The sequence below is a fragment of the Plectropomus leopardus genome, chromosome 14, assembly GCF_026936395.1.
Source record: "Plectropomus leopardus strain MGB_pleo_1.0 chromosome 14, ASM2693639v1, whole genome shotgun sequence".
NCBI classification, from domain to species: Eukaryota; Metazoa; Chordata; class Actinopteri; order Perciformes; family Serranidae; genus Plectropomus; species Plectropomus leopardus.
The window spans coordinates 19,486,874-19,499,802 of NC_142189.1; the positions used below are offsets into that span (position 1 = coordinate 19,486,874).

At 38.4% G+C, this 12,929-nt stretch overlaps 1 protein-coding gene and 1 long non-coding RNA gene across 4 annotated transcripts in view; one reads left to right on the top strand and one right to left on the bottom strand.

Moving 5' to 3' along the window:
- tmem63c (transmembrane protein 63C) overlaps positions 1–11,973 on the top strand; it is a 51,263-nt gene extending 39,290 nt beyond the window's left edge. For all 3 annotated transcript variants that reach the window (XM_042500477.2, XM_042500476.2, XM_088087285.1), the window contains exons 20-23: positions 1,260–1,427; positions 1,530–1,642; positions 1,728–1,802; positions 6,897–11,973. In XM_042500477.2, the coding sequence (XP_042356411.2) occupies positions 1,260–1,427; positions 1,530–1,642; positions 1,728–1,802; positions 6,897–7,127 (587 nt within the window). In that variant the 3' untranslated portion in view covers positions 7,128–11,973. The remainder of the gene's footprint in view (positions 1–1,259; positions 1,428–1,529; positions 1,643–1,727; positions 1,803–6,896) is intronic.
- Positions 7,547–12,929, bottom strand: part of LOC148187467 (uncharacterized) — a 51,903-nt gene continuing 46,520 nt past the window's right edge. The window contains exon 3 of the long non-coding RNA XR_015778620.1: positions 7,547–7,685. This is a non-coding gene — a long non-coding RNA (uncharacterized LOC148187467). The remainder of the gene's footprint in view (positions 7,686–12,929) is intronic.

Here is a 12,929-nt window from a genome sequence, read left to right on the forward strand (position 1 = left end):
CCACTCTGCTCCTGTCTCTGCCCAGAGCTCACCAAGCTTCTATTTACTTCTGCAGTCAAATCCTCAGTCCAAACGAACCCTTACATACACACTACCCCGCTGTTCTGTGCATTTTACCTGGATTGGAATTTTTCTGACGCAGAGTTGAGGCAGATAATATTATTGGTTGAGTTAAACCTCAAAGCAGTAACACAGGATAACTGCCAAATCTGAGGGGCAAAACATTAATTTTAAAAACACTATGACTTTTATACAAAAACATTCAAAACACAATGACTTTTATACTTTATGCACAAATATAAATTATATAAGGATAAATGGATCCATTCAGACAGAATAAACAACAAGAATAAAACCAAATTAGACAAATTAAACCAGAAAACAACCAGAAAACAAAACAAAATAAGAAAAAAAAGAAAAGAAAAGAAAAAGAAAACATCTTTTTTAGCAGGCAGCTTTTGAACCCCCTCCTGCCGCACCTGCTCAGCACTCCCTCACACATATATACATATACACACATACACTGTACAGTATACACATACATACACAAACATCTCATCCATGAATGCTTTTTTTTTTTTTTAAATTATGCCATTTTATTTTTTAAACATGTTATTATTTTATTTAAACATGTTTGTTAAGGTAATTGTGACTAATCATAAAAAAGTAGTGCTGAAATTGCATTTTTAATAACACGTAGCACTATTAACCACAACAGAATATATTTTGTATTTTTCTGACGTGTCTTGTTTTTAATTTATGATATACATCTATAAATGTATCTTTGTGTTAATGTGTCTAATATCTAATGTGTTAAGCCATTTTCTGTAAGACTCTTCTTTTTTTAAAGTGATACTGTATGTTTTAGCAGGTTTTGTGTCGAAAGGGAATAAAAAGGTTATCGTTAGTGTTAGTTGATTCAGAAAAATTAAGAGAAATTAAGTAATTTTGTGGCACACTTTTTCAGTGTCATACTTTTTAAATCTTTGGGACTTAAAGTTATTAAATTTGTGACTCAGGTCTGACTCAAGTCCAAGTCATGTGACACACCTGTGGGTCACACTTTAGGCTTGTGACAATAATTTAATTGCACACTGTGTTAAAATCTGCATTGAGCCACGTATGTATTCAGTGTTTAAGACTCTGAAGCCTTACGTACAGGCTTCAGTGGAGGTTGGAGAGTACAACAATACTGCCACCCATTTTCCAAAGAGTGCTGTTTGTTTAGATATTCAGTAGTGTTTTATCCATCCCTTTAGGTCTGCTCTATGTGATTCTGAAGCACATGGTTGACCGATATAACATCTACTATGCATACGTTCCCACCAAACTCAGCCAGCGGATCCACAGAGCAGCCATCAACCAGGTCATCCTGGCTCCCATCCTCTGCATGTTCTGGCTGCTCTTCTTCTCTACACTCAGATTAGGTACTTTATAACGTGTTGCTTTTCATCCTGGTACCGTTTTCTTTAACTGTCATTGTCTTGTAACTTAACATTATAATTTCTTGCAATCTGTTACTAACACAGGTCCAGTGCATCCCATCACCCTCTTCACCTTAGTGTCCCTGCTGTCCTGTATTGCCTTTTCCCTCTTCCGCTTGTGCCTTAGGAAGCAGCCAGACAAGTCAACGAGCTACCAGGTCAGCTGGCCATAACTAACAGAGACTAAGTACATCTGAAAGTGCATTAATACTAAATTAATATCATGCATTCTTTTTGTTTTAGATGTCTGATCAGCCAGCAGAGGGGACATTTGTTGATGGAGACAGGACGACTGTAACATCCACCACCGCCTCCAATGTACAGTATCACATTTCTCACGTACAACACATTTTAGAGGATCAGATTAGTATTTTTGCTTTTTAAAATAGTTTTTTTTTAAGTTACATTAAGGTCAGTGTTGTTAAAGGAGTGTTCTAGGCTGGTGCATTTACTGTAAGTGAACGGGAGGCTCTGACATCTGAGATGTGAGCAGCAGCTGCTCAACAGTGTCGACTTTATGGGCACTGGTGTCCCAGAATGAACCCCAGAAGGCAGACAATAAAAAAACAAAAAAACATGCATGTTATGATTTAAATTTCCAGTCTTGGCTGGAAATCAAAATCACACTAATATATTATGGTATGATTGGGAAAAATTGTTGGAAATAATGTAAAGTATATGTTTTTTTAAATATATGGGTTAAAACATGCAAAACCACCTGTTTTCAGTGGTGTGGAATAACTTTGCTCAAGTACTATTTAAGTGCAGTTTTGAGCTGCTATTCCCATTTTGTGCACATTACAGAGGAAAATGTTGTACTTTTTTCTCCATTACATTTTTTCTGCAGATTCAATATTTTTTAACACAAACCATATGATCATCTTAGTGTCTGTTACCCAACAGAAGCAAAATTTGCAAAACCTCAACCAACTACAAAATGTTACCTACTCATGTATGCATCACTAAAGGCTACTAATCAAATAATATTATTATAGGTATAATATCATGAATACATCTTGGTCTAATGACTAAACTTTTAAAACTTAAAGTTAATTTTTCTACCATTACTTCTTTGAAAGTTACTAATGAAGGACTTTTACTTGTTTTGAGTATTTTTACAGTGTGCTATTTTTTTCATTTTGTAAGTAATGATTATTTTCATTGTTGATTATTTTCTCTATTACACCATCAGTTGTTTGGTCTATAAAATGAAAAAACAAGGGGAAAAAGTTAATCAGTGTTTCCCAAAGCCTCTTTTTTATGCCTCCATGGCAGCAATAGCTGAGACCGAAGACATTATGTTTTCAGGGTTGTCCATCCATATATATGTATGTATGTCCTTACACCTTGTTCTTATAAAGGTGATATCTCAAGAACTTTATGAGGGAATTTCTTCAAATTTGGCACAAATGCTTACTTGTCCTCTTTGACTTAACAATGAACTCATTAGAATTTGGTGGTCAAAGGTCAGGGTCAATGTGACTTTGCATCCATCTCGTTCTTGTGGACAAATATCTCAAGAAGGCTTTGAAGAAGCGTTCTCAAATTTGGCCCAAACATTCACTTAGACTCAAGGATGAACTGATTAGAATACTGTGGTTGAAGGTAACCTCACAAAACATATTTTTTGACAATAACTCAAGAATTAATACACCAATTATGACACAATTTCACACAGTTGTCTAATAGGATCTAATGTTCAACTGCTAACAAATTGTATCCAAAAGGTCAAAGGTGGGATAATGCATGCAGAGAGTTTGGACCCTGGAGTGAGATATTTCACATGATGTAGTACTTCCAGCACCCACTAGATAGTGCACATAAATTCCTCGTCATCTTGGTGTACATCAGATGTAGAGCAAACCATGGAAATCTGATGTAAATTAATCAATCAATCAATCAATATTAAAACAAAAAAATATTTGGATGTTGAGCTCAATGTTGAGTTTGAACCTTATCCAGGACAGGTAAGTTTTACAGGACGCTTCCCAGAGAAGAATCGGAAGTGCACTTGAAATATCTGAAAGTTTAGCTCAGTTGGTTCGAGGACTTGCCTGCAAACCATGAGATTAGTAGTTCGTACCTAACCAAGAACAGGTGACTTTCACAGGCAGCTGTCCAAACCTCGGAGGGAAAAATAATGCATACACTTCATGGAGTCCATCAGCGGCACGACCTCTGGAGCCGATCGCGGACGTTCTCGTCAATGCTTATACTGAGCGCGTCTCGGCAACGTCTCAGCAGCGGCTCGCCGCTCTGCTGCGCGTGAAATACACAGCAAGTCTATTTTTGCCGGACACTGACAGCAACGACGTTAAGCCTTATAATACATCCATGCGTTAAGCCCCACACAGCAGGTTGTACCAGGCAGGAAGTCAAGCAGCACTGCATCCGGTAAATTTTCAAATTAAAACGCCTTGCACATACTCGGGATCATGTTTAACTTGACTAAAACGTTACATCGGCCGCATCTGCCGCTTCTCCGTCCATTAGGAGAATTAAGGCTCCTGATAAAAGTCACTGTACATGAAAAAGACAAAATGAAAAAAGATCATAATTAACAAAAGCACTGTATTGTTAACAAAAACACAGTTACAATTGTGTCTACCTCATATCCATTTCGTCTATGATTAAATTATTAATTATCCATCTGTAAAATTAATAAGATCGATATGTTTTTAACTAAATCACAGCAACTGTTTTTTTCATGTGTAACTGGATTTATTTTTACTGATCTGTATAGTTACCAAGATGAGCTTTTTTTTTTTTTTTTTTAACTGAAAGTCAGCTGAAATTCTTTTATCTACTTTGCTGTGGCTAGACTGCAGGCTGCAGCCCAATAAAGTGCCATGGTAGAAACACTAAAATCAGGGGAAAATGACCACAAAATTCAGGGGAAAATTAAGAAATAATCACAATCTTGTATGGTCTACTGTATCGGCTGGCAGGACGCTCTGCCTCTGAAACGCTCAACAGACGGTGGAATTCCGGGCTAAGTGTCAGCTGCATCAGCTCTGTGGTTCAGGTTGTGAAATCGAATGCTTGTCAAATGAGACCTTGAAGGAGGACGTCATCATGAAACCATCATTGTAAGGACTAGCTCAGTTGGGTAAACACTGGGTTAGTGATCACAAGGTTGAAAGTTCGAATCCCATGTAAAGCATTTACTTATGGTGTCCACATGGTAGTTCAAGCCTCACATGCGAAGCACTTATTATGTGTTTTATTTTTTTCTGCAGTATCACTATCTGTGTTTAAACTGTATAAATCTACAGCCAAATTATATTTTATTGCATAAATAAAATAAAATATTGGCTGATATATCTGTCAGATCTGCTGATATAAGGGTCATATGATGATAAAACAGAAAATTCAGTTTCGTCAATGACGTCTGTCAAAACTTGACTGATATATGAGTCAGGCCGATATTTCTTGATTTCGACAGACGTCACTGCCGATACTGGTTTTACCTGTTTTGGGACCACTTCACCTGATTTATCGCCCAAAACCATATATTGCTCAACTTTACGTGCTTAATTTGTTCTGCAATATCACAATCAGTGTCTAAACTGTATGAATCTACAGCCAAATGATATTTTAGTGCATAAATAAAATAAAATATCGGCTGATATCTGTCAGACCTGCTGATATAGGGGTCATATGGTGTTGAAACAGAAAATTCAGTATCGGCAGTGACGTCTGTCAAAACTCGACTGATATATGAGTCAGGCCGATATTTCTTGATTTCGACAAGCGCATCTGCAGATACTGGTTTTACCTGTTTTGGGACCACTTCACCTGATTTATAGGCCAAAACCATAAGTCGCTCAACTTTATGTGCCTGTATTTGTTGTGCAATTCCCAATCAGTGTCGAAACTCTATGAATGTACAGCCAAATTATATTTTGTATCATCCCCTTCTGCCATCTTTCCAGACTCATGCTAGGCTGCATCATGCTACCACTTTACTGACTTCCCCACCTCTGCCACTTTCTTGACTTTCCTTTTCCAGTCCCTTACTTTCTGGCCCTTTCTTATTCCTATTTTCACCTCTTCTACTCATCCTCTACCTCCATTTTCTGCCTTCACTCAACTTCCTGTCTCAACTTAACTTGTTGTAACTTGACTGACTTTCCTGTTACTTAACCTAACTTTTTGTCTTTCCCCCAACTTCCTGTCTCCTAACCCAACTTCATTTATTCAACATTCCCTTTAGCTCTGTGCTTACTTTGGGTTTAGCTCAGTCTTCAAAATTCACCTGTCACAGATAAGACTTGAACCAGCGACCTTGGGGATACCCACCACCTGACTTACCCACTGAGCTAAACCTCCAGACACTTCACATGTTGTTGATGTTCCCCTTAGCTCAGTATTTGCAGTGACTCAACTGATATGTGAGTCAGGCCGATAATCAACTAAGTTCTTGGCAGAGAAAATTCAGTATTAAGTATATGAAAAAACAGAGAGAAGGAGACAATTGTGTTTTTAAACTGCTTTAAGTGTTTGTTACAAGGTACATCATTGATGACTTATACCAGCAGAGCAGACAGATATATCAGCTGATATTTATTTTATTCATGCCATAAAAGTCAAATTTCACTTGTCTCAGATGAGACTTGAACCAGTGACCTCTGGCACATCAACCACTTGTCTTACTCACTATGCCAAACCTCTTGACACTTTGCTCAGCGGCCAGTTACACCTACCATTACGAAATTCAGTACACTTATGTATCATACCCAGACCCACAAAAAGCCTCTAGGACCCACCCCCCAAAACCCAACAGGAAGTCAGCCATTTTGAATTTTGTGCTCAATTTTGGCGATTTCTGGCCTCGTACTTATTTAAAGTTGTCCTACAGGATTAATACAATCGACTTCAAATTTGGTGTGTCCAATCTTAACCCCTTGGTGATGAAAAATTATCAAAGGTCTACGCAAAACTTTTACGGTTTTTCCATGGCGCAGCGTAGAATTGTGATGTTTGTTGTAACTTGTCCAATCTGCCTGAATCTTCATAGGCTTGATGAAGGTTCCATCCTGAACACATCTGTATGACAATACTCACTAGTCATAATAACGCCACCTACTGGCAACAGGAAGTAAGCCCTGCAAAACAGGTGCGTTTTAATTTATATTAAATTTTCATGGTTTGGTCTACAAATCATGTACACCACGATGATGTGGAATTTATGTGCCCTCCAGTGCCATTTAGTGGGCGCCCAAAGTACTACATCATGTTAAAAAATCTCACTCCAAGGTACAAACTCTCTGCATGCATTGTCCGAAATGAATGACCGCTTTAGCTGGAGTTTACCAGTACCCCGGTATGCGTGGGGGTGCGTGTGCTGCTCGCAGCTGTAATTTACTATGTGAAACCATCATTAACTCAATGTTGATCTTCCTCCCTCAGCTGTTTGTGGCATCTGTGCTGCTGGAGCCAGAGCTGGCTTTGACTCCCATGCCCTCCCCAGCCCACCACAGCTACGGGGCCATGGCCAGCTCCCAGAGTTCAGTCCATGGCCCAGCGGAGGAAGAGGAGTGCGAGGAAGACCACGCCCAAACTCATGAGACTGAGCTCCAAGACCCCCCGGACCCTTGCTGCTCCAGCCCTCTCATGGACAGCCCCATGGGCTTCCACTAACACCAAATCCCCCAAGCTGATTCCACTTGTTTTCACCTGTGGACTGCTAAACGCTGCAATGCTGACCTCAGACTCCAACTAAGCTGCCTCAGACCCTGAGACCAGACTGGGTTTGTTAGAAAGGATTAAAAACCAGGTGAGGAAAGAAGCTTGATATGTCAGGAGCAGGATCCATGTTAACATCACTACAAATATGTAGACAGCAGTTTACCAAAACATTTCTTGGACACAAACATCAATCTCCACAGAAGATACATCCCTAAATGTACAGATTACTTTATTTAAACTATTGGATGCTCCATGTCAGGAATAACAGCTTCCTCTACAGCTTCATTTGCAAGTTAAAAAGGTTTAGCGACCTGGGTGGAATTGCCGTATACTCTGTCCATGCGGTGCCACTTGGACATGAGTGACATGAGTGGAGGTGAAAGTTCCCATCAGAGTGGGTGGTGTGAGCAGGCTCGCCCCGGCAGAGTGGTCTGGGTGCGGGTGATATGTGGTTCCTCGGCGGTAGAGCTTGGGAAGGCTGAGGGTGAGGGCAGCTAGTTGTGAAGCCATCTGCAGTGAGAGAGCAGACAGACGGAGAGCCAAATGTATCTGTGAGATGTATTATAATATATGTACACTCTCTCCACGGAGGCACAAGCAGCTTGACTGTACCTGAAGCTTGTTGTAACTATTATCAATTTAAGGTTGCTATTTTTGCTACAGTATTTTTGGTGTCATTGATATTGCGCTTTGATTTGGGGGCATGGGCTTCTGGATATTGGATAAGGATTTGCAGAGCCGTCCCATCTTAATCAGACGTTTCCCTTATTATCCCGTTTTTACTGTGTATGTGACACAATCAAATTCTTATTTCTGTATTCTAAAGAAGTAGTTCAGCATTTAACATATGCTAGTTGTTTTTTTGGCAGAGAGTTAGATGAGAGGACCAATACCACTCTTACATCTTAACAATAAACAAAGCCTCATTCCCACAAAAAATCTGCTAACACCCAAAACCATCAATTGTTTTTATGCAGTGGGAAAGCAGATGATCAGCATTCACACCTTGGTCAAATGACTCTGTAGTAGACACAGGTATTTACCGCATCCAGCTCCAATGGGCATTGATGGGAACACAACACCTGGCTGAATGCACTCCTTAGCCAGCAAGATGCAATGACATGATTACCACGCGTCTCCACAAAGGCAGCGCTAAAACATAGATCCAAATCAGTCTGCACCGAGTTTGAAAGGCAGACTGAATAAGAGATATATTAAGATAAGTAACCACCATAGAGATTCCACAGACCTCTGTCCATGCTGCTTTCTACTGTTTACCTGTTCTCCAGTCCGTCCGCAATGTCACATGGGCACACCAGAAGTACTCACACACTCAAACACACAAAAGGCACATGCATCTGCTGCAGAGCCATGTATAAACTGTGCTCTCCTGCTGATGGGAAAGCAGTCTCTAACCTGTTTTTTTCCGGGTGTACCCATGTTTGAAAAACCCTGGTGCATGCGATAATTTTGTTGGGAAAGGCGTATAAGAAGCTACGGCCATTCAACTTAGCTTAGCACAAAGAAAATACTTGCCTCAGAAACTATGATAGATCTTGGATAGCCCAAGCAACCTCTTACTGTCATCGAGCAGTAACCTCCAGGGCTGAAAAATGAAGCCTACACAAAAGTGTGCAAGTAAAGGGCAGTTGCTCAAATGGCCACTTGAGGCTGGCTCCAAAAGTGGGTCAATTCCCATAGACCCCAATGTTAAAATGCCCAACTTTTCAGCAAAAATAAACATATTTACAGCCTAGTATATGAGGCAGCTTTGGTCTCTATAGCTAATCTGAATACTCATGACAACTGTACAGGGGTTGATTTTTTTCTATAACTCACCCATTTATGTCTTTATTAAGGCTTAAAGTTACGCATGATTAAGGGCGTGGAAGCTTGAGTAACACCACAGCCTATGAGTCAGACCCACCCCAGCCTCTGCCAAATGCGATCATCTCAGGTCACTTCTGGCTCCAAAACCCAAGATGGCAATGGCCTAAAAATCCCAAACTCAAGGCTTCAAAACCATAGTCCAAAAGCCAATGGGTGACATCATGGTGGCTTTGTCCCTTATTTTTATACAGGATGTCGTAAGTAGAAACTTTAGGAAGTTACTCTGCCAGGTTAAGAAATATCCCACACATACCCCCCAAAAAACTGTGTATTTTTTCCACTTTGCTTTTTCTATTTATTAAACAAATGTGATACAGTGTGTTAATTAGTGAGCTTAAGAGGACTTTGATGGCGGCTTTGTTTCTTGTGGACGAAGCCTGGCTCGTTGTTTCCCCCTGTTTCTATTCTTAATGCAAAGCTAAGTTAAGCTGCTTTTATAAGGTAGCTTTATACTGTCTACATCTAGGGTCCCCGCAAGAGAGCAAAAGAGTTTCTTTCTCAAAATGTTTAACTATCTCTGTAAGTTGTGCGAGCGATGGGAAAATTAGAAGCACATCCTGGAATGACATAATTTTGAAAATATTCCATGAAGTTTACTATATCTTCTTGCAGGACTACAATACAGAAATTCCATACTTGAATTTGTTTTCAAATTATTTGAAATACTGAAAGGGACTACTTCTTCTTTTTTTTAGTTAAGATAAAAAAGAATAATAATATTGGTAATAATCACTTTACCATAATGGCTAAATGGCTTTTATTGATTTATTTAGTGTTGGCCAAATATTTCTATGATAGAATTAAGTTTTGTCCCCAATACAAATACAGATAGCAAAATCCAAGCACTACCATAATATACTATGATTTCAGTTGCATTGATGTATTCTGTATGACACTCCATTGCATGTTATGTTGTATAAATGAGGTATACATTTCCATACTTATCCATAGGGTAGAGATTTACACGTGTTAATCTCAGTTGTTCACTCTGTGCGTTTGCAAGTTTTGTATTTTGGGGTTATCTTTAGTTTCTCTCATGAAACTGAATGTAAAGTGATTGTAGTTCATTAGCCATGTCTCTTGCTGTGCCTTGAACAAACACTCCCTTTTGTGTGACAATCCAGCATGGCCTGAAATATGCTGCATGGACTGAAAACTAAAGAATGAGAAACGTCTATAAGATAAAAACACAACAACAAACACAAAAACAACCCAAAGTATTGATTTTCATTGAACAGTCAAAATTAATTCTGTTGGTCAACAGCAAAGCAGTAGGCTCATTCCACTAACGTACTGACAAAACAATCTTTGCACAATGTCCAATAATACCACTCTCTGTAGCTTTTGAATCTTCATCTGCAGGTTAGTTTGGTCAGTTGCCACGAAACTGTAGAGGGTCAAATTTTCTACTATTCTGTGCACGTTCAGGACTTTTCTCCATGTTTTCTCCTGATTACTCTCAACTGTGTTGACAAAATAATTTCTACTCAAGGTCCACTTGGGAAAAAGAGTTGAATGGTTGCTCTGTTTAATTAAACGTAGATCGAAAAAGTATAATGGGTGCTCTTGGAAACGCAGAAAAAACAAAAGAAGATCCAGGCACTTCAGAAATATATAATTGAGCAAGGTAATATTAAAAAGCCTTTATCATGGTGGCTAAATCATTAAAAGAGCCAACATGCCTTGACATATAATGGTAAAATAGAGAAAGAGTAAAATATAATGGTCAGCTTGGGCAGCAACTTAATTGCTGATGAAGACCCCGTGATACAATAAAAATCTCCAGAACAAACAAGTAGGTGGACCTTGAGGAGTGATTTTCTTCCTTTTAAGTTCAACAACTCTCAACCATAAGCTAACTTTCTGTGTGTCTTTATGTCACAGCAGTAGCATCGCTTTTTTAAGATGTTTTGTATCGTGTCGTTCGTGCCTTGGTGCCTCGAATTCAATGTCTTTTCAGTTTTCAGCCGTGGCATTCTTTGATCGTGCAGATCAAATATGATATATGGCCAAGCTCTTTTTAGAGGATAAAAAATATTTTAAAGTTGTTCATCCAGTGACATTCCCTTGTATATGATTTAGGTGATTTAATTCTAACATATTTGATTAACAGTGACAGCACTGTTGTTGATGATCAGTTCAGTAAATATTCTGTGAGAAAAAATATAAAGCTTGTTATTGTCAGTCCTGTTGTTGTAGTCCATCTTGTGTTCTGTAAAAGGGTTTATTATAGTTTAATTATGTGAAATCATTGGCCTGTATGTTTCTGAAAAAAAAAAAGACATATTATTGCATAAAATGAATCTTGCTCAATTTCACAAGGAATCTAATTGTAGTTCCCCGAGCTGTATAAAACAGATGAAAGCTGGGAGAGAGAGAATGAAGTGGTCAGTGCTGAGAATCATGAGAAAAATCTTTTGGGAAAAAAAACCATCAAAGAGCATTTCACCATTTCTGTCTGTGAACTACCAACACTGTGGGTTTCTCTTGCTGAAGCTTGTTTCACATATCATTAAACATACTTTCCTTTGAAAGAACAAAATAAAATGTATTAGGGTATTCTTAGCTCTAATGGCCATGCGAGGAGGGATTGTCCATTTCCATGCTTAACTAGTTTTATTGTATCCTGTCATGTCTGTTTATATACAGTTGGCACGGTCATCTGAGGTCTATTAGCTTTCCAGACATGTCCACTGGTTTTCACTCTTGGTTATGAAATGTGCATATCTAAGTACTTTATTTCATGCAGTAAGTGAGCCTGCTGTAAACATGGGTTGTTATATCTCCAAGAAGGTTGAGGTTTAGGGACAGACTGTATCTGAGATTAATCTCTGTCAGGCTAACAAGTTTTCATCTTTCAAAAGTGAAGTGCTGTGATCTGAAATTAAAATTAATTCAGCTCAATCCACTCATCTTGTGCCGTTAACTCCTTATTGTTCTCCTCTGCTGTGGTCTATGATGAGAGGCAGTCAGTCACATTTCATGGGGTAAACAGAAGTGCAAGTGAATGTGCACATGATGCCCTCAGGAAGTGTGCTAAAGATATTTTACAATACTGGTTGATGACAAATATCAGACTTGACCTTTTAAAGGATTAGTTTCAGTTTTGGAAAATATGCTTATTTGCTTTCTTGCAGAGAGTTTGACAAGAAGACTGGTACAACTCACATATCTGTATGTTAAATATAAAGTTACCACCTGTTACCAGTTAGCTTAGTTTAGCACAAGGATTGGAATAGCTTGTTCAATCCAAATATAATCATATTATCAAACAATTATCATAAAATGATCACAACAAAATCTCTGAAGCTCACTTATTAACAAATAACATCTGGTTTGTCGAATCTCTTTAAAGACCAAAGTGTGCAAAAAAAAACATTTGGGGTTTTTGTGTTTAAATCCCATGGCAAGAGCATTTCTGCTATCCACAAAAATGCCACACCATCTCTTCCTCCACTTTATCAGAAACTCAGCTTATACACATGTAACACAGTAATGCATGTCTTAAAGTCATACTACAGCATGTTTAAAAAAGTCATAGTATGGCATGTCGAAAAAGTTATGGTGTAGTATGTTTAACAAGTCATAAAAAGTCATAGTATAGTGTGTCTAAAAAAATCACTGTACAGCATTAAAAGTAAAAAAGTCAAAGTACAGTATGTCAAAAAAGTCATTAATAAAACTAAGGATGGTAAGAAAAAATATTATACTATAGCATGTCTAAGTACGTCATGAAAATGTCATAGCATGTCTAAAAAAAAAGCCATAAACAAGTCATAGCATAGTAACTATAAACATATAGTGCGTGAAAAAATAAAAGGTCATGAACCACATGCTGGCTCCCTATAAGGAAACAGAAGTGTG